Raw genomic sequence first — 22,968 nt, forward strand, 5'->3', positions numbered from 1 at the left:
CATTAACATCTCGCACCCCTTGGGACCCCGTAATACAGTCTTTCAGGCTGAATGCCTAGGACTTCTACTTGCAGCTTCAGCCATAATCAAAAGGAATGTAACAACTTTTCGATTCGGATCCTATCGGATAGCAAAGCAGCACTCATGGCAATCAAAAGCCATGAAATCACTTCAGGGTTAATTCTAAAGTGTCACCTAGCCCTAACTAGGGTATGTGATCTGGGAAAGTCCCTAGTACTACAATGAATAAAAGGACACAGTAAGTAGTAACTCACGAGCAAACGATGCTGCTGACATATTAGCCAGAAGGGCATCTCAAACACCGGTCATGGGACCTTTTCCCATTATACCGCTACCTGCAAGCTGGATCCGGCTGATGATTACCCAGCTCACTAGCACTGCACTACAAGCAGAATGTTCAAGCAGATCTGACTGCAAGCAAGCCAGAGAAGCCCTACCAAACATTGACTCTAGGCTTGCACGTCGGATTCTCAACCTACGCAGAGTGCAACTACGTGTAATAACAGGGACCCTCACAGGGCACGCCCCCTTCAACAAACATCTCTTTAATTTAGGGATCACAGACAGTCCGCTATGCAGATCATGCATGGCGTCCGAGGAGCCCTCACAAGCTGCTTGGCTTCATGTGCTCGGGTGGTTTCAGTTTTAGCTGGTTTCCCCCACCTCCATCTCTCACGCAAAATAGGCGATTTTGGTAAGAGCATCCGTCAGAAAATACAATAATAGGCAGCTGTTGGCTAACACAATGCTTTTCCAGGTAATTAATTACAAACGAAACAAAAGTGCTAGACGTCAGGGCAGCAGCTGTTTCGTCATACCAGTAACATGTACAATGCTTAGTAATTTAATTGACTCTACGAACAATTTGTTGGTATCTTTACGCTCGTAATGCGATGGTAGTTTTGGAAAAGCATCTAAAAAATCGTCAAGAATGGCAATTTTCGATGGTTTGTTGAGTTTGATGGAGAAGCACGTATTAGGATACTTTCTTCTTGGTTTGAAAGCATGCCAAACTCACCACTTTTAACCCAGGAATAAACTATAAATGAGCCCAAGGAAAGCGTGCTTAAAAACAGAGCGGACGCGTCAGGGTGTAGTTAGAATATATTGCCAGCAAAAATGACGCAACTTTTGTTATAAGGTATTGCTACACTTTAATATTTGCTCAAATTGACTGTTTACAGAGAAATGACCTTTATGGGCCTATGTATTACTCTATTTTAAGTACGAAAATGCTATAAAACGAAAATCGCTAAAATGTTAGTTAGGAGGTATTGATACTTCATCGTCGATATACTATCTACATTTAAACTACCTAGTACCTAATTTAAATTGTTGTAAAGATACAAAAAAGAAACACCAATTATCTACAAATATAAATTGTACAATGTATTTGGCTATTTGAGTATGAATCCGTAGTTAAGCTACATTTTATCTTAATCCCAAAGCTGAATCCTTCCTTAATAATAAATGTTACCTTGTGAACGGTCGAATAAAGTAGGTTATACAAATATGTATATTACACCTTTAATACTGTTAGTTTCTTTGTTTCAAAGATATAATAAAACGGCATGCTAACATTTTATGGTACGGATTGTGTACTAACTTTTTTCTGTTTATTTTATAAACGAAAATCTTATGAAGATAGATGAATGGATAGACTACAACATTCAACTCATTTATAAATAATTTATTACATATTTTAGAAATAGATCCCATTTATTGATATTATGATGATATTACATCACCTTTCAAATAAAAAGAGATTTATCAAATTGGTTCACCCAGTAGTAAGTTGTGAGGTAACACACCCAAAAAATTACAGTAAAATTGAGAACCTCCTTCTTTTAAGTCTGTTCGAAAGGTACATAAACTAACTTTCGAAATTAATGAATTGGTATACAGATTTCTTTTTTCTAGGTTTCACATACTGTATGTTCAGCTAGTACGTAGTAAATTTGATAACGAATTGCTTTATCTTTCTCCAGGGTCCAACAATGCCCGCCTTAATGGCTATGGTATCAAAATGGGCTCCGAAAAATGAGAGAGCTCGAATGGGGGCTATCATTTTCGGAGGCGCCCAAATTGGAAACATCGGCGGATCTTATTTCTCCGGTCTTATAATGCATAATGGTAGCTGGGAGAATGTCTTCTATTTGTTTGGTGGTTTTGGACTGCTTTGGTTCGTTATTTGGGTAAGTTATTTAGTCCATAATATGTATCATAGTTCATACTAATATTATAAATGCGAAAGTAACTCTGTCTGTCTGTCTGTTACTCAATCACGCCTAAACTACTGAACCAATTTGCATGAAATTTGGTATGGAGATATTTTGATACCCGAGAAAGGACACAGGCTACTTTTTATTGCGAAATATGTACCACGGGCGAAGCCGGGGCGGACCGCTAGTTTGCTATATTCAGAAAAATATTAGGAGTAATATAGAAATTACCAAAACAAAACAAATTCATGAATAATGTATACTATTCAAAGGAAAATAAGCCTCACTTGTGTATTTCAACATCGGGTATAATTGAGTTTTTCATAAAAATGTAAAACATGTTTTTTATCCAAAAATGTTTTTAAGCAATTGAATTATTTATAAAATTGATGATGATTGATTATTACTAAACAATATTTTATTCTAAATTATTTTTTTTACAGATTTTCATATGCTACAGTACTCCAAATACTCATCCCTTCATATCGGACAGTGAGAAGAAATTCCTGAACGAAAATGTGGACGCTCTCATTCACAGTGAGAAACAGAAATTGGACCCTGTGCCCTGGAAGGCCCTTTTGCGATCAGTCCCTCTGTGGTCCTTGATTATAGCCGCTGTAAGAATTTTAATGACTTTTACTTTTAGTATGGTGCTCTACATAGTGTTTTTTGCAAGTTTCATAAATATTTTTAAAAAGTTTGGAAGTAAATTCGCATTGAACTTTGATGTTAATACTACTAAATTTTGGAGATACAAAGGAACAAAAGGATAATATTCTTACATCTGCAATAAATTCATACAAAACCTACTTGAAAACTACATCGTATTTTATAGTGAAACTGCATACATGGTCACATAAATATTATTATGCGTTCTCTATTATTTTATCTAATTGAACTCGTGCATAATAGTAACAGATTGAACCCGAGATTCTATTGCGGAAGATTTAATTCTAACAAATTGCGTTCTTTTTCAGATCGGCCATGATTGGGGATACTTCACAATGGTCACTGATCTACCAAAATACATGACAGATGTATTGAAATTCAATATAAAATCAGCTGGACTATTATCTGCGGCTCCGTATGTGGCTATGTGGATAGCTTCCTTCTTCTTTGGTATGGTGTGCGACTTCTGTGTGAAGAGAGGCTTTCACAATATACAGAATGCGAGAAAAATATACACAACTATCGGTAAGACTTGAAGTGTTGATTTATTTATTAAAATGCCCTTCATTGTTTTCCATATGTTTTGAAAAGGGAGATATTTAACGTTTAGAAGCGTTTTCCATCAATTTTGAATATTTATATTGAAAACTATTGCTTACGATTATAATAAAACAAACTTCCTTGTTATGAAAGAAGATAATATTTGCCGTAGGCTGTGTAGAGCAATAGAACCAAGGCTATATGTATAAATAAGGTGTAGTAGGGATTTACTTCAACAATATTATTGTTGGAATTAGAATTTATCTATTTACGTTAGTAATATTTTATAGAAAACATTTGGCACGTGGAATGAACACAGCAATATTTGGTAAAAATATTAACTATGGTATTCTTGGTGCAAATTTTCACATCAAATATTATGTTTCTACTTTTCAGTAATCTGTGAGAATTTTATAAATTTGTAATATTATACTTCGCAAAATACATATATTTTTTGTGTACAAAATATTTTTCTAAATATACATTTAAAAATATACCTATGTATTTGATCTAAAATTTTTTTTTCATAATGTAAATAAAAAACTTAGTATTGATCGAATTTTGTTGTTCATTACATAATAGAGGCCAGTGATCGTGAATCACGTACAGCCTTGACAATGACTCTGAGTTACAGTAACCTCCAGATGTACCTACTTTATTATTTCGTTTTTGTTTAAACTTACTTTGTACAATTGAAATTTATGCACGAAGAGTTGTTGATAATATTATCAATATGCTTAAAGGTACTTTATAATTAATTCCTTTAAAAGTTGTTTATGCTATATTTGTAAACAACAAAGAATTAGTGATATACATATATACAGGGTGTAATCGTTCGTTTTTCGATATCAGTTTAAAGTTTTTTGATATCTGCAATACTTACGAAATAATCGCCTGTGCACACTTAACGATTACACCCTGTATACTATATATACCGACGGAAAATTACCATAATTGAATTGAACTCAAGTTATCGACAAAACTATTCTATTGTCCGGTACTAAATAAAAGTTACATTTTATTACTTAACACTTACATTTTATTTTAAACATAATATTATTTTATTCCACCGTTTCCGAAACGCCTCAAAACCAAAATGTTTTCCGCAACTTTATCTTCGATAGTAATATCTACACTTAATAATAACAAAATTTCAGCTGCCACGGGTCCCGGTATATGCATCATCCTGGCCTCCTACTCAGGCTGTAACACCACCCTCGCTGTATTCTGGTTCATTGCCGCTATGACGCTCATGGGAGCTTATTACAGTGGAATGAAGATTAATGCTCTGGACATCACGCCGAACTACGCTGGTACCACCACCGCTTTGGTGAACGGTATAGCTGCTATATCGGGCATCATCTCACCGTATTTGATTGGACTATTAACACCGCAAGTAAGTAAAGAGATTAATTTAGTAATTTGTAATATTGACGGTTTAAGTAAATTGTACGTAATACAGACCTAAAGCTCTCGTTTGTTTCGATCAGCTTAAGTACGACAATTGCTAACTATTTATGTTTTTAATGCATTAAACTACACAGAACAAAAATGTTTATAACACGAACAGCACGAAAAACATGTTTGCATATCGTATTAAATAGAAGCAATGAAATTCAGACGATGTAGAGCACACTTAAGTCAAATAAAACAATGTAAATAAACACTCAACTTCCTGCCTTCATTAGAAATAATTAACGCGTAAAACCACGTATTGTTTACTTCATTAAAACTTTTATTTTCAGTCTACACTCAAACAATGGCGAGTGGCGTTCTGGGTTTGTCTCGGGGTGTTAGTAGTCACCAACGTGGTTTACTTGCTGTTCGCGAAAGGTGAACAACTTTGGTGGGATGACGTCAAGAAGCATGGCTACCCTGAAGGTTGGAAACATGGTGCCTTACCCATGAGACAACAGGACTCTGAGGAACCTAAAAAAGAAGAAAAGAGCGAAAAGAGCGAAAAGAAATGATTTTGTAACGACTGACTCTAGTGTAAATATTATTTATTAATACAATAATTTATAAGTAAGGAACGATTTCTCTTGGCGTTTGTTTGTATGTATGATATGTTTTGTTAATAAAAAATGAAAATGAATTGTTGTTTTATTTGTTTTTTGTAATACCTAATAATAATTCCTATGGATCAATATCATTGGGAAGTATTATATATACAAAACTCAAATTAGGTCATTAGCTGTAATATGCTATATTATAGTGTATAACGTTTTAACATAATATATTACACTAGCTTATTGCGAGCGGCTTCGCTCGCTTTGAAAAAAACATAACAAATGATTTACTACAAGCGTTCTCAAGAAAAACTCTATTAAAAAAACCTCATCAAAATCCGTTGAGAAGTTCTAAAGATTATACGTACATAGAGACGGACGGACAGTGACACTTGACAGCGACTGTTTTTTTTACTATGTAGTGATTATTTTTTTCCACTTTTACTCATTTCAATAAGTATACAATTATTTATTTTTGAAGCATCGGAAACAAATATTTTAAGATTTGAACGCCTTTTCGATAACTCATATCAATGCAAACTATAAACAACATAACTATATATTTTTTTGCAGTATTTTCACATTTTCTCTTCGCTGAAGATTTTTATATAAAACAATATGAATAAAGTATTATGTGGATAAAGTATTATACATATAAGGAAAGCAATAGCTTTAATAAAACCCCATGGTCGGTTTTCCAAAGCTCTTAAAGGTCATTATTGTGTACAGAGCAATATTCGCGTTATATGAGTTTTTAACTGTATTTCAAGAGCCTGCTACTCTATAATAATTCTGTATCTTATTATTATAAGTATACAAAAATTTACCTTATTTAGTAAAGCATACCTAGTAAAAGTAGATGTTAATATTATGCTACTATAGTTCATTATTATTACATATTGATATTATAATATGTAGTAAAAACCACTTTTATGCTTTCTATGTTTTTGTTTTCGTGGTTACCTGGTAGAGATGGCTCTGTAGCGATAAGGGCGCCTATTGTGAAACTTGTGTTCATTCTGCATTTTATATTTTTATTTTGGTGTGTATAATAATGAATTGATTAATTCATTCATCGTTTGATAGTTAGCTCTTTTTATTTTTTGAAAACAACAAGTCAACAAAAGGTTTAATTTTGTTTTTAATAAAGGTTTTTTGTAAATATTGCTTAAATTATTGAAGGTGTTCCATCCATAAGTTAATAATACGCTCATTTCAACCATTAATGGATTCGTAGTATAATTTTTTTAATAGAATTTCTAGTGGATAGTGTGAAACTATACTCATCTAAATATGGCATAATATTAATTCGACTTATGCTTGCTTTGCTTGACTAGTTTTCCGCCCACGGTTTTACGCGCGTCGCGGTCGTTAAAGGAAATTCCGCTAATGTATACAAAAAATAAACACAAAATCTCCGTTCACAAAAAAAAAAATACAAAGAGTTCAAAACCAGTTCAGTAGTTTTAAAGAACATCGCTAACAGTTCGGCAGACCTATGATAAAAGATGCACAAAAAATGTTATACCTACGATTTGTTTTACAAAGAGAACAAAATTCATATTAAAGGAATTTTGTTAAATAAACATAGACTATCAAATAGCGGCAAATTGACGTATTAAAAAAATATCTGCCTACTCATGGGTTTACGTAATATTGATATCGAATGCCAAAACAAGAAATATTTAGATCAATTCAGAAAGACCTAACTTTTATCCGCAGTGTTATCAGCTTCAGATATAAGTATTTCACTTTAATCCACTTAATATTTGTAGTTGTCGAATATTGCAACTCGGATCAGGACTTTTCCTTGGAATAGTAACAATAATATTGTCTTTTAATAATAAGCTTAACTTGATCCAGAAACAGCATTTTCTGTGCTCTCTCTAGGGAACTTCTGAGCCGTATAAAGTACAAACATAAACTTTTGTTTACGTATCGCATTTAGAAGTACATAAGTCGTTGATAATGAATCTTCTGCTTGATCAGAACTGGCTTCCATCAATTCCTTCATAATTGTTGGATTTAACACGATACTTCATATAAGTATATAGTCTGAATAAGGACCAGCCACGTCAGGTTTCGTCTAAATGGTATCAAAAGCTCAATTTAACTGCTAAATTCGTTCAGCTATATAAATATGCTTGACTTACTTGATCCTACTCAGTTTACACACTTTTTAATTAGTACGAAAGAAGAAGAAAGCTTCAGTAATAATTACTTCTCTATTCTCAACACCATGTCTCAATCATGATGTTTTAAATGTATTTAATTCCTGAATTAATATATTAGTATCATACTGTACACCAAAGAAAAGAACATTGCAATTGAACACGTTTTATTATTCGCATAAGTAACGTCTGCTGTACGCCGTTTTCATTCTATAACATTTAGTTTTAATTCGTTGTACCTATCTTATTAACGTCAGTCTTAGTAGCATCTATTGACTATTACGGTTTTCATTGAATTCTACCATTTGAATTTGTATCTTGAAGTTACATTTATCTCAATTCAACTTGAGAGCAAACTTTATCAGATCCCCTGTCACGTTGTCTTATAGACACGCGCTTGATAATGTCATCTGTGCTACTTACTTCATAAAATTTTAGTACAGAAACAAAAATACAGAGATATGGTGTATTGACGTTAACCATACGTAACTATACATTCAGTATAAATTGTTATTTTGTGACATAAAGAAGATTATGAGGATTTAACGGTCACTGGATTGGTTTAGACAATGACGTTGACGGGATGGAGGCTTGTTATGAACAGAGGTAATTAACTTCATGTTTTATTGATAAATAATTGAACTCGTATCTTACGATAAACTGCTTTTTAACGAACTTCCTGTTTTGTGGGTTTTAATGTTGTACAAAACACAAGTCCTTAAATGTTTATTATATCTCTTACTAGCTTTCCGCTCACGGCTTCGCCCGCGGAGTTAAGGAAAGCCCACATAGTTTCGTTCCCGTTTGATATACGATAAAATCTATCCTTATAGCCTATCTCAGGGTTCTCAGGGTCTGTTCTCATCCAAATCGGTTCAGTGGTTGAGACGTGAAGAAGAGACAGACTGAGACAGATATATTACTTTACGTTACTTTCGCATTTACATTATTTAGTTAGAATGCTTATATTCATCATTTTAAAACATCTTTAATTAACGGATTTAGGACTAGATAACAATAATCGTAACTAATTATCCTTTTTAGGATTTTCTTTGACTTAACATTGTTTGATGTTGAAGTTTAAAGTAAAGTTAAATATAGGCGCATCTTGGCCTTGTTGCTAGATGATAAGTAGATAATCTCAAGGAAGATGATAGATTTGATTTGATTTTGAAATCTGTGTTATACGTATATATAGGATGTCGTTAGATATGTAGTTATACCTACTTACTTGGAAATAAATATATAAAAATATTATATTGACTTAAGGCTGCAGTCTAGCAAAATTGCGTTTTCAACAAGTTATTTGACAATTTTTTCCCGGCTAATGAAATGATAAACTGAATTTTTTTTTCTTGTTTATCAATTAGTGTTATATACGCAATGCGCGTGAATTTTTTCACATTTATAAAGTTACTTTATGTTACCTTAATCAGGCCTTCAAGATAAGTCTCTTTCCCCCAAAGACATTTCGAGCTAAGTTTGTGCACTCACTACGTTGCAACCGATTACAATTTATACAATCTGATCAGCGCATTATTATCCTTATATAGTCGTTATTAAAAACTGCTGAATACAATTGCCGAAAAACTTATGATTTTCCTAATTAGAACGTTATAAATTCATTAAATTTCCCATTTTTTGCCTTACAAAATCTATTGATAAATACTGCTAAAAGTTATTTTTTCCATTAATTTATTCGAGTTGGTTGAAGACCAATTAGTATTAATCCTTTAAAAAAATTTTTTTTGAATTTTGATAATTCTTTAAATATTAAAAAAATATTTAAAATAATTAGGAAAAATCCTAGCGAATTTCTTTAGTCGCGCTCCTTGGGCCGGAGCGTTCTGACGTGTGCTCTACGCTCGATTTTCCTTCATACCGAAGTGAAAGTTGCTCTACTTCATTAAATTTAATATTTTTGTTAATTGATTATTTTTATCTTAGTTTTGTGCAAATATTCTTTTTTTTAAACATTTGATTTCGATATGGAAAATAAACGAAAAAAATACGCGTGTAACTACTAGAAAAAAAATTATCTTCGAACATAAAGTTAATGAAACCAAATAGATTGCAAAGGTGATTGGCAACAATTTCTTTATTTTACGGGGTGTCAGTAAAAGGGATGTATATTTCTTTAAAACTAAAGTAAGCTCATAAATTTTCTTATAATATATTTTTTTTTGAAGTTCCAAAAATGTTTATTTTTCGTTTGAGAAATACGAAATATAATATAGACTTGTATTGAGAACTTGAACTTCCCAAGTTCATCCGGGGAAATCCCCATACGGGGAAAATGATTTGTTTACTCCAAAATTATATGCCGAGGTGTTTTAATTTTTTCTTCTAGTCATTTTCAACGTAGCGGCATGTTGTTTGATTATTAATTTTGTAACTTAAATACAGGATGTTGGTTTTATATTCTGATCTTACAGACGCGCTGACAAATTTAGTCCGCCATTTCTAGTTTAGTCCACCAACTCTAAGTACCAATATTAAAACAAATGGATTATCATCACATCATCAAAACTCAGATGTAATGGAAGATCACAATAACATAGAAAATTCAGTGGGTGTTGAGAACTAAACAAACACAAGTAACAGAGACGCGAAGAATAAAAAAAGAGGACGAAAACGATAATTCGTTGATGCTTTCCCTTTTCGACGTATTGTTAGGGTACATCACCAATCTGCAAAAAACAAAACTGATGATTCCCAATTGCTGATTAAAAATGAAAAACAAATAATCGACAACAGTGGTGAAAATTTGCTGATCACAATGAAACATCCTTCAGTGGTAGCAGATTTACTCATTTAAAATGTATCGGTGAACAGCGTAAAGGAGAGGAGGACAGGAAAACATTATGAATGTGGATGGTGGATTGTATACAGGGTGTAATCGTTAAGTATGTGCAGGCGATTATGACGTTATTATTGCAGGTATCAAAAAACTTAAAACTGATATCGAAATTACTTTACTTTACCTTAGATATTTCTCGTTATACTTTTTAAAAGTATAACTAGAAATATCTAAAAAATTTACTTTATACACTCCCATATCAAAAAGGGAAAATGGGACTAGTAGAAGTTAAATGTCTAATTCCGGCAAAAGACATGAATGCGGAAGATGCGGTTAAAAATAAAAAAAAAATGTGTGCGTGTACTAGAGTACACACGTAAGAAGTGAAACTTCTTTATGACCTTATTTTTCAAAAAATAATTTACTATCTACAGTAATATTATAAAGAGGAAAACTTTGTTTGTTTGTTTGTTTGATTGATTGTAATGAATAGGCTCATAAACTACTGGACCGATTTTAAAAATTCTTTCACCATTCGAAAGCTACATTATCCACGAGTAATATAGGCTATATATTATCACGCTAAGACCAACAGGAGCATAGCCACGCGGGTGAAACCGCGCGGCACAGCTTGTATACAATATTACAGAAATACGTTAGTCTAACACGCTCGTCGTTTCGCTCCTTGCTACCTATTTAAATATTTACACCAGCCGCTGCTGCAACTCGCTCGCTTCGCTCGCTCGGCTCGTGCGGTAGTTCAAAAATCAAAAGTTAACCTAAGATGCTCGTCGCTTTGCTCCTCGCTACCTATTTAAATATTTACACCGGCCGCTACTGCAACTCGCTCGCTTCGCTCGCTCGGCTCGTGCGGTAGTTCAAAAGTTAACCTAAGATGCTCGTCGCTTCGCTCCTCGCTACCTATTTGAATATTTACGCCGGCCACTGCCGCGACTCGCTCGCTTCGCTCGCTCAGCTCGTGCGGTAGTTCAAAAGACCAAGGGAGACGCCAAAAAATTCGAGTTATATAGAGTTTTCAACTTATAAAGGATTTCGACTTAGGCGGATTTTGATTGGACATAAAGAGTTTGAGGTTTATTCTTATAAATTATATTGAATTCACAAAATCATAATTGAACACCAATCAAGCAAACACATGTTAACGTGAGTCATAGATTTATTATCGTATACTCCTAAAATGTTTTCTAAGAAACAATACTGTACTTACATTGTCGGCAAGTTCTTAAAGGCGGTAACTTATTTTTGTTCGAACAATAGAGGTAATAAATATAAATTCCTAATGTCGAAATCTCGAAACAGTCAGAAATTAATGACGCACATAGTATATACATATTATGACAGAGGTTAAGCTTAAATAACTTGAAAAATAAATAACATGATCTCGCCCACGTGTTGGTGTTTTAAAAAATTCAATCAAAAACTGAGGTTAACTTTAAATACAATTTTAGAAAAATAAATACCACAATCAACATTCAAGTATTAGAAAAAATTGATACCATAATTCCACCCACGTGTTAGTGTATTGAAAAATACAATCAAAAAGTGAGGTTAATCATAAATAACTTAGAAAAATAAATACCATTATTACACCTAAGTATTAGAAAAATAGATGTAATTACTTATTTACTTTTTTTAGAAATTCACTGGAATTAGAATTAAAACAAACCCTTTGATTTTGCTGATCACTTTAATATAACATGTATAATGTATATAGTCACGAGTACGGCGTAACGCAAAAATGTCACGAGTACGGCGTAACGCAAAAATGTCACGCGCGCGGCGTAACGCAAAAATGTTACACAAAATTTTTGTCCACCCCCGATAAAGAAGTTTCACTTCAAAAATAATATTTGAAATACAATGCAAAAAATAACACTTTTGAAATACAAATAAGCAGACTTCTGCTTGTGCAACTAAACGTTGCAGAATCAGAAGTCTGCTTATTTGCTGTTTAGACTGGAGTGAATCATTCGTTAAATATAGAATATATAAAAAATTATGTAACGTTTAGGCAAAATAAAATGATGGACCATTATCAAGATTTTACATAAATTGCCTACTGTCAGAATTGATTGATTCGAGACTTCAGCATTCGATGCCCATCAAGGACCCATCCTATATCATTCAAACGATTGAAAAAAAAAGAGATAAATCCAGTGCAACCGATAAAGCATCAGAATGCTAGCAAAAGATTAATTAGGTTTATCAATATAAATCTATATATTATACATAATATAATAAATCCGTAGCAGACGCGAACACCGACATCCGCGCGGACGGAGTCGCGGGCGGAAGCTAGTCAGAAATAAATATCTTTTGTTTTCATTTGCGTATTTTTCTATTTTATAATTTTTTAACACAAACATTACATTTTTTTTATTATATACAAAATTTGTTTATCCGTTTTATTAGTTAAACTGAACAACTTTCACTAAGAAACTTAGGTCGATAAATGTATAGAGTTATGCATTTTGTATGGAAAGCTTATTTTTTTTTATATTTCGTCCAAATTTCTTTGTAAAAGTTGATCAGTTATATAAACATGAAGTTGAAGATATCAATAGAAAGTATTCGCAAATTTTGTGTACTGATAAAAAAAAATCACCCGGTGTAATTTTCACGAAAATTGTTTCAAATTGTCATTTTTGGTACTTATTACGAATATTAAATTATGCATACGAATGATTTAATTTTTAAAAATTAAGTGGAGCAACTTTCCCTTAGTACATTTGTATTATTTACATATAGGATGACAGGATGCATTTGTTTGCACTACTAGACCAAGCCCTTAATAACTAACTAAGTACAGTCAGCAAAAGCAATTAAGAAGAGTCCCATTCTTATTTTAAAATTAATGACAAAATGTGTATATTATGTCAAATATCAAATCAAAGACATGCGCGTGAAAAAGTTTCAGACCTACTAGCAAAACTTTTTGTAATAACATAAATGTGATTCTTTTCAGTATTATTCATACCGCAGCGATATGTACTCGGTGTTTTGGGACTGTTTGCGCTTGCAAATGCATTTACCATGCGCGTATGTTTGAGCATGACAATCACACAGATGGTACTTCATACCGCACCAGCTGAACATATCATAGGCGAAACTTGCCCAGATGACGACGCTCTAGTCAACAGAACTTTATTGAGAAATATTTCGAGCATATTGCCGCCTGTGGTATGGAATTTGTTTTTATTTAGACATACATTGAATTACGTCAACCCTTACTGGTATTCAGATATATAGATGATAATCAGATATAAGTAGGTGATAATGTCAAAAGCCTATCTTAACGATTGCATAATTCATCGCAAGTATTGTAGCATTTGTTTGTCTTGCTAAATCCGCACATACCATAGTCATTGAAAAATGCAAACAAGACATTATTATCTTTATGAGTGGGTTTTAATGTTTTACACCAAGTTTTAAGTATTCAGTACTTCAGTAGTCGCAAAATAACATCCTGTACAATGTCTTAAGTCAGTTTAATCACATAAGTAGGAACACTTGTGAGGCTAAAATTGATTAGCGTTTGTTTATTTAAATGGAAAATATGAAGCAATTACCGTATTTATGAACAATTATGAACTTTAAAACTTTATTACTATTGGTGTTGTGAAGCGTTTTATAGCGGATACCTTGAATTATGTTGTTTGTAGAGTTAAACCTTAGGTACAATTATTTTTATTATTGGTAAGATAAATACGAAAAAAAATCAACTTCGTTTTAGAATGTCATAACAAAATGTTATTGTAAATATCGTTTCAATTGATTTATAGCCCAATGGGACCGGAAAGTGCCATTAAAGAAAAAAATACGAAGATTTTTGCTTATTTTTTACCATGGCAGTAACCTCAGAGTTTGACCCAATTCTTCAATTATCAAAGTATAAATCAATTAAAGCAAGCAAAAATATTGCTTACAAAATAATTATTATTACGACTCCAATTTTACATTACATGCTGAATTACGAAAATGAACCTTATAGTGACCTGTGATAGGGTTCTTAACTGCAATTATTAATTTTAAAGGGTCGGCAGCGTTATGATTGGGATGAAAAAACACAAGGGTTTCTTTTGAGCGCCTTCTATTATGGCTACGTTATAACTCACTTACCTGGAGGTCGACTGGCAGAGAAATTTGGTGGCAAATGGACGATTGGTATCAGTCTTTTGATAACTTCTGTTGCTACTGCCGCTACTCCTTGGGCAGTAAGCTTGGGAGGAGCTGTGGGACTCTTCATCATAAGAGTTATAGAAGGGGCTGGTGAAGTAAGTGTATCATGCTTTATACAACACAAATTTCATATTCAATTAAGAGATCGTTTTGCAAGATACGAGGCGAAATAAAATAAATCGAATGAAATATATAAATAAAAAAAAAAAACAAAAATAAAATTCATTTGTCTTGAGTTTCGTCTAATTTGTTATAAAAAATAAATTGTCATTTTTCTTACAAATTTTAAATTTCTTTAATAATTGTTAATACAATATCTATTTAGGGTCCCGTTACACCTGCTTTTGTGCTCTTATTGGCAAGATGGGTGCCTCCTGCAGAAAGATCACGATTCGGTGCTATGATCTTCGGTGGGGCTCAAATTGGTAATATCATGGGCCCTTACCTATCTGGTATATTGCTGGCTGATGGAGGCGATTGGGCCAACGTTTTCTACGTATTTGGAAGCCTCGGTATTATATGGTTCATGTTTTGGGTAAGAAAAGTTTATTGGAGCCTTTAATTTTATTTAAATAGTAGGTATTAAGAAAAAAATACAAAATAATTCAACTGATGTTGAATATCTTTTGTGACACTCGCAATTTATATGAAATACCTACCCGATTCCAATTTCCTTATATTTTTTCGCTGACTTTCCATTCGAATTCATTTTCAATTGGATTTTATTTTAGGTGTTTCTTTGTTACAATACTCCCAATTCGCATCCTTTTATATCGGATGAAGAGCGCAAATATTTGAACGAAAACATTGTAGCATCCGGACTCCACAAGAAATTGGACCCCGTTCCTTTTAGAGCTTTGCTTAGTTCTCCTCCTGTTTGGGCCCTCGTTTTAGCGGCTGTAAGTATTTAATGTATAATGTATATAAAATTACGTGTTTTATAACACTACAACATCTTAAGGAAATTTTTAAATATGAATATTTGGAAGAAAATATTGGTATAGGTATTTTCATAACTTTTTCTAGGTAGGTCACGACTGGGGCTACTTCACAATGATAACAGATCTGCCGAAGTATTTCTCTGAGGTTCTTAAATTTAATATAAAAGACACAGGATTAATGTCAGCACTTCCATATATGGCTATGTACGTTTTCTCATTCATATTTGCCTCATTATGCGACGTCTGCATCCGAAAGAAATGGCACAGTATAACAACAGGAAGGAAAATATACACCACACTTTGTAAGTACATTTTAATCGGTTTAACTTTTCACGAATAAGATATTGACACCATGACACGATTTGATAAAGCACTTTACAATATTTACACAATATGATTATCTCAATTTGTTAATATAAACAGTGAAATTACAGTTTTCCTGTTTCATTGAATACTTGACATACATTTGGAATTATGGTTTAAATTCATTGAAGGTCGGGGTTGGCCGACGGAGACAAATTTAGTTTTATCTGGAGCTAAAAAATTTATACAATTGGCACGATCGCATACTCAATGATACTCTTGTTACGTGCCGTAACTTTTATGCTTAACAAAATACAATAATCATTTTCTTGTTCAAGTTTTGGTCACAGTGGGTAACCAACAGTATTACATTTCTACAAATAAGAATAAAAATATCAATAATAATATTGTAAACATAATATATACTTAGACCAATATTTATTAGTGTACGATCAATCTCAGTCCGTCATAGTCCGGTAACATGGAACACACCATCAGACACCACAGGAGTCATGAATCATAAGATCAACTGCTTTACGTGCTATCTGAAACATAAGGGTGTATCAACATAGACTTACAATAACAACCCGCGTGTCTGAGTTTGAATTTAAATCGACAAATATTAACATTAACATTACAGTTTATGAGAGTCTAGATATTTAATTCTTTCCTGGTAGTCTTTATTGCTATTCAACATGTTTTCTCAAGATAATCTCCAAATATCATCAGTTGAAGGAAAACCATCTTTTACAGCGTCAACTTTTCCGGCTCTTTTTATTATTCTGGCCTCGTATTCTGGATGTAACCGTCTGGAAGCTGTGGCCTTCTTCGTGGCATCGATGGCATGCATGGCAGGGTTCTATAGTAGCGTGAAAATTAATGCAATGGACATAGCCCCGAATTATGCGGGTACTGCCTCAGCTATGGTGAATGGTTTGGCCGCGGTGTCTGGCATCATTACGCCGTATTTGATCGGATTGTTAACTCCAGATGTAAGTTTAAAGCTTGTTTGACAATACAATTAGCAAAAATATGATCTTGTTCATGAATCGCAAACATTAGAATAGGACACACAAATAAATGGTAAATAATTTTAGAGGCTACTTTTAAATGCAGATTAATACTAGGTACTAATTGCATCTACTAATGATACAAACGACAGCCTAATGTTTCTTTAATGTAGAGGAAAAACAATAAGTTTTTCCACTTTAGTTAGGCACGGTGTCATGGTTGCGATTAATATACCTATTTTTCGGTCAAACGTGAAAATTAACCAAGCGTTGTACTGCTTCCTGCAATGTGTTTTTTACCATTGTTGACGAAAACCCGTTTTTTTTTGTTTCCTTATTAGTTAAAGTTTTTGAATATAAAAAGTACATTAGCATCCTTTAAGTAGGTACTAATACGATTTTCATGAAAAAACAGAAAATCTTTTTTGTTCGGGTTAGCAAGCAGATAACTGCTTTGACAAGAAAACAATTGAATGAAAACCATAAGTAAAGTAATAAAGGTGTAATTTTCCTTTTAGGGAAGTTAAAAACAACTACGTATAAAAATCTACTTGAAAATATAAACACTTTCAAAAATTTTATAATTAAGTATCTTATATCCGTAACAAAACATGACATGTATAACCAATATTAAAATGTGTGTTTAAAATACCTACTTGAAAAAAGTAGAGATCATTCTAGTTAAAACGTTCATTCAAGTCAAGTCAAATTAATTTTCTGACTCACATTAGTCATTCTTTATAATTGAGAAAAATTTAACCGTAACTTTAATCATTAGTTATCTTCGTCGTCTTACAAATATGTTGGTTTTCAGCAAACAATTGGTCAATGGAGGATTGCCTTTTGGACGGTATTCGCAGTCATGGTGGGGACGAACATTATATACCTGATCTGGGGATCTGGTGACCAGCAATGGTGGGATGACGTTGATAAATACGGGTATCCGCCGGGCTGGAAGCATGGTCCATTCAAGAAGACGCAAGAAGATACTGAGAAGAAGGTCGTCCACCCTAAACACGATCACTCGCCTGTAGCTGATGATTAAATGAATTGTTAAAATGGAGGTGTTTTGATTTTCCTACTATATTTTACATGAAATAAAATATACAACGATACGAGATATAGACTTGAAATATATCCAAGATTGCTAAATGTTATTTTCGTAATTTCTCAAAGATCAGAAAATTTTAAAGTTGAACTATTGATAGCTCCTGAAACAATATGAGGAATGAGAAATTGCCAAACTATATAGAATATTTTTATAGGGTTAGGGGTAAGCAAGGGGGTAAGTAATATTAATTATATTACTTCATTAACATTATATAAAATGTTTGTTGGGTAAGCTATTCAGTATTTTTCGCCATTAGAATTGGCCTCACGTTCACCCATTTAAACACTTTTTATATACTATAGATAAAAAATGAAAAGATTCTCTTTTTTTGTAGGAGGAGCAAATTGATATAATATTTTAGACTTTACGATGAAGATACTCATTGCTCTTTTTTTAAAGCAGGCGTCTTAAAATACCTATGGATAATAAATTCTGGATACAACAAATGCTAGTAAAAACTAGTTCTATGTATCGAAAATGCCTTGTAACGAAAAGGGGTATTAAATTTAACTTGTACGTGGATTATTGCAGATAAGATAAACTAAATAAAATATCTAGTACGTTTTGCTATCGGAAATTGATTTGATTTCTATCTCAATCTCGTTATATAAAGCTAGTGAGATCAAAATCAAAACTGTCCTTCGATTATATTATTGATGTTCGTATCTCTAATATTTTCCAAGAATGAATTGAGATTTATATTTTCTTTATGTATACGGCCTGAGCAAATAATTACTAGTTATGCTTAAACTTTTATGTTCCAACATAAACAATATAATTATTTTATTATCATAGTTCTCATTGAAAATGAACCTGAAATTTTATTATTTATGAAATGAAATGAAAACCCTATAAAGCATTAAAATGAGCACATGAAAAGCAAAAGGCGGCTAGGTAGCGATTTCTACCAGGCTACCAAGAGGCTACCCTTAAGATAGAGGAAAACCAAAATTCTTCAAATCTCTTTTCTTTTTTTAAATAGGTATGTTTAAATTCAAGTGACATTCCACATAAATATGTTTTATTAAACAACAAGCGATCAGCCCCGGCTTCGCCCCTGGTACATATGGTTTTCTCTACGTAAGAACCATCCTCGTACTTCAAGGAATATACTAAAAAAAGAATGATCGAAATCGGTCCACCCGTTCACGCGTGATGCCGTGACCAAGGAAAACACGTCATGTGCATTCAATATATTTTTTTAAATACCTAATACTTGGGGTGTGATCTACAATAGATACCGAAGCCAAAAATATAGTTCTTAGAATTTTTGTCTGTTTGTCTGTATAATATATACCTATGCTACAGTCAAAACCCTGAAACAGTCAATATCCTTATTGACGGTTATTAAGGTTATTGACTAAGGGTGTCGGTCTATAATCTATATCCTTATTAACTGATTTTATTAGATAAAATCAGTCAATAAGGATATTAACCGACGCCCTTAGTCAATAACCTTAATAACCTTCATTAATATACATAGGGCGTTTAATTTAACGATAAAATTATATTTTAAAAGAAAATCAATTGATTAACTAGATTAATTATTTTGATAATAATCAATTGGATAAAAGTATAAACAATCATTTTATTATCAAATAATAATAATTTTTCATGTTATTTTCAAAATAACGATCAAAACAACACAAATAACACCTGCGCTGACTCACACCACTCGAATAGTTGTTTTGATCGTCCTATAAATAACGGTCGTCTGCAGTTGCGAGTCATTCTTGTCTTTACTTTGGTTGAGTAAAGATGTCTTAGAAATAAACTCAAAAAGTACAGCATGGATTGACTTCAAATTTGGTATAGAGATAGCTTGAGATCTGAAGAAGAACAAGAGTTTTATCCCGGAAATCCCACGGGAAAGGGAACTATTCAGGTTTTTCTTTTACTACGCTGACTACAGTTAAGCTAAGTTATAACAATTGTGCCGCAACAAAAATCGTACTCGTTTGAAGATCTGGATCACCTGATGCAGAACCGCAACAGAGCACCGAAACTATAAGAGTTATAATATTTTCTGCTGAGAGTATAAATTTGAAGATCTAGAACATTTGATTATATAGCCCAGCCCTTTATAGCCCAGCTACACTATAACATAATATAGCAATGGGGAGTGGGAGTGGGAGTGGGAGTGGGAGTGGGAGTGGCAGCGGCAGCGGGAGTGGCAGCGGGAGTGGCAGTGGCAGCGGCAGTGGCAGCGGGAGCGGGAGCGGGAGCGGGAGCGGGAGTGGGAGCGGGAGTGGAAGTGGGAGTGGGAGCAGGAGCGGGAGCGGGAGTGGAAGTGGGAGTGGGAGCAGGAGCGGGAGTGGGAGTGGGAGTGCGCTTGACCCATGAGATTTTCATACATTGTCCTGAATACGCATACAACCAAATATTCAAAATAAATTCAAAAAGTGAGAGTAAGAGAGACTGTTGCTGGAGTACAACCTGAAAAGAGAAGAGGCAAGAGCGCAACGAACGTAGTTTAAAAAGAGATTTTAAAAGTAATACATTGTTAACTCGAAATTTCGGTAGGAAAATTATTATTATTTTATGTAATGCTATTTAGTCTATATCAGAGTTGTTTACGTCTAAAGTCCTCTCGGACGAAGACGCGGGTAGCAACTAGTTTAATATTACCGTCATAACACATAGGATTTGAAATACTAATTTATAAGCAATGATTTTAAGTACCAATACCATCTCTTGTGAGTTACTGAAAAGTTCATTGTACTTATGGAAACGTTTAAACCTATTGTTTAAATAAAATGTGTATAATCTTATGGATTTTATGTGTAACAATAAATTAATTTTAAAAGATTTTTTAAGCTTTTATTGTTCTCTCCTAACATTTATAAATCCTATTCATTATTGAAAGGACGACGCGACGCCCCCTTTCCCCTCTCGTTCGCTTTTTGTTTACGTAATTTTTGGAATGCACGTAGAGTTTATAATATTAATACGGAAATAAAATCTTATAAATTATCAAAAGTCGTAAAACAAAAGTTGTTACTTATGATGTTAGCTATCTAGTCTTGCGATGACTAAAAACGATGATTTAAAAGAGCAACTATGGAGTTTCTTGCCGATTCTTCTCCGTAGGACCGTAGATACTGCTTTCCGAATCGGTGGTAAATTTTAAAATATGTAATGACGTTTCAAAAGTGCTTCTATAAGAAGTCTAATTTAATAAATAAATGTTTGAGTTTGAGTTTGAGTTTGATGTTGCTGGTGTTTTACAAGTAATCCTGCATAGTATTATGTCGACTTATTGCACGCCTCATAAGCGAAGCGTTGAGGTGGGTAAGTACTACTGTCACTTCGCGCAAAACATCTGATTTTTCAAACTTAATTGTTTTAATATACGTAGTGATAATATACATCGCAGATAGGTATACAGATTCTACTTATTTAAATATAAGTTACTTTGGGATATTATTTGATAATATTATACGTGATCTTATAATATTATGTTAGAAATTATGTGTCATTTGTCCCTTGTGAAAATATGTAGAAAAGCAAATTTAATATGAGCAACGTTAAAAGCATGCAACATTGGTAAATTTTTTAAAGTTTTCTGATGTATAATTTTGGGTATCAGAATTCCGTATTCATCAGATTCCGTTGTAATGCGGGTGTTCAAAGTTAATTTAATTCAAGGATTTCCCTTTGTAGTTAAGAGTCAGCTTAAAATTGAAGACCATCAAAGGTTTCGAGTTCATATTATTGTAAAGTACTAAGCATACCACACCCATGTACATTTTATGTAGGTACCCTTATGTATCCGGCTTGAAAAATGTGTCTTTGCATCAATGTCATATAGACAAAAAACCGATGTACGTAGTACTTATATTTAAATTTTAAAGTACCTACTTACCTACCACTGACAAGTCTTTTTTTAAGTGTTAATCTCTGATAAATACCTATATTTCAATAGGTTAAATAACAAAATATTTCAATCGTATTAACTACAAGGGAGATGTAGAGATAAGGATAATAATATTTCGTTCTACCGTCTTTTTAAAAACTAATCTCATATTTGGTGTATTTAATAAATAATATTTAGTGCAGATAGCCATATACTAATATGGCTTAAATATCAATATAGTTAGCGATCTTACCGCTTCTTTGGAAGCATATGTACATATGTCCCATAATCAACACGGGGCCACTATAATTCGTTCAGGGATCACGTAAATTTCCACCCGTGAAAGATTTTTGTATTCGGTCCAGGTAGTTCTAAAGATTATCGCGTTCATACAAACAAACTCTTCAGATTTATATGATTAGTACACATAAAGATTATTTACTGATAAGCTCTTATTTTTGCTTCCGTTTTCTTTAGAGGAAAATTCACGGAAAAATTATCCCTATTTATCGAAGCAATAAAAACCTCATTACCAATTCTAAATAAATGCATGTATGTAAGGACATAATTACTTTAATAGCGTCGTTCATTCATCTTATAACATTCGCGGAGTACACGTTGAATGTCCGTGATGACGATTCTGTACTGAGAGCGTTTCTTAGAATATGCGCAGGAGTCGAACTGCGCAAACGTTCCGACGGTTTAGTGGCATTTGGTGCACGGATGTACGAAATATTGCATAGTGAGTAGATTTTGATCATTTTTTTGTGTCAAAACTTGTTTTTGAAAAATATAGTTCATTTGATAATAGGTTTAAGAAGTTGATGTTTATGTCATATTAAATAAATGCCATACTTAATTATATATGTACTAAGTTTAAATAATATTAATTGGATCAATATAAACACAGAAATATTTTTTCATTGGTGTCTCTTTGATATTAGTTTACATTACAAAAATAAATCATTATTATTGAAAAGGAAAGAAAATTTATTGTTTAATAGAAAATATACTTTTAAATGGCATTTCTTATCTCATAAATAGAATTCACTTATTTAACCAAGTGCGACGTGAAATTGTACTATTTATTTTATTGATTAAGTAATTCGATTGTT

At 32.9% G+C, this 22,968-nt stretch overlaps 2 protein-coding genes across 2 annotated transcripts in view; both read left to right on the forward strand.

The window, feature by feature from the left end:
• LOC149906442 (dietary and metabolic glutamate transporter-like) overlaps window positions 1–22,968 on the forward strand; it is a 245,487-nt gene that overhangs the window by 10,815 nt on the left and 211,704 nt on the right. Inside the window, exons 5-9 of the mRNA XM_090104575.1 lie at window positions 2,010–2,216; window positions 2,687–2,860; window positions 3,221–3,437; window positions 4,610–4,848; window positions 5,198–5,511. Coding sequence (XP_089960701.1) covers window positions 2,010–2,216; window positions 2,687–2,860; window positions 3,221–3,437; window positions 4,610–4,848; window positions 5,198–5,422 — 1,062 coding nt within the window. The 3' untranslated portion in view covers window positions 5,423–5,511. The remainder of the gene's footprint in view (window positions 1–2,009; window positions 2,217–2,686; window positions 2,861–3,220; window positions 3,438–4,609; window positions 4,849–5,197; window positions 5,512–22,968) is intronic.
• Window positions 8,057–17,931, forward strand: LOC149906443 (dietary and metabolic glutamate transporter-like). Its single transcript, XM_090104274.1, has 8 exons — window positions 8,057–8,238; window positions 13,419–13,633; window positions 14,488–14,727; window positions 14,958–15,167; window positions 15,364–15,531; window positions 15,659–15,875; window positions 16,630–16,868; window positions 17,701–17,931. Exons 1-8 carry the CDS (start codon window positions 8,202–8,204, stop codon window positions 17,929–17,931), a joined length of 1,557 nt encoding a protein of 518 aa, XP_089960400.1. The 5' UTR covers window positions 8,057–8,201.

Source organism: Colias eurytheme, chromosome 8 (assembly GCF_061535395.1).
Source record: "Colias eurytheme isolate Ceu_HAF_F1 chromosome 8, ilColEury1 Martin Lab GWU primary, whole genome shotgun sequence".
NCBI lineage: Eukaryota > Metazoa > Arthropoda > Insecta > Lepidoptera > Pieridae > Colias > Colias eurytheme.

Excerpts from the sequence above, each read along its gene's own strand:
- LOC149906443 (XM_090104274.1), top strand. The coding sequence starts at position 8,202 with ATGACGTTGACGGGATGGAGGCTTGTTATGAACAGAG. Across the intron at positions 8,239-13,418 it reads GAGGCTTGTTATGAACAGAG|TATTATTCATACCGCAGCGA; the intron begins GTAATTAACTTC and ends GATTCTTTTCAG. Across the intron at positions 16,869-17,700 it reads TCGGATTGTTAACTCCAGAT|CAAACAATTGGTCAATGGAG; the intron begins GTAAGTTTAAAG and ends GTTGGTTTTCAG.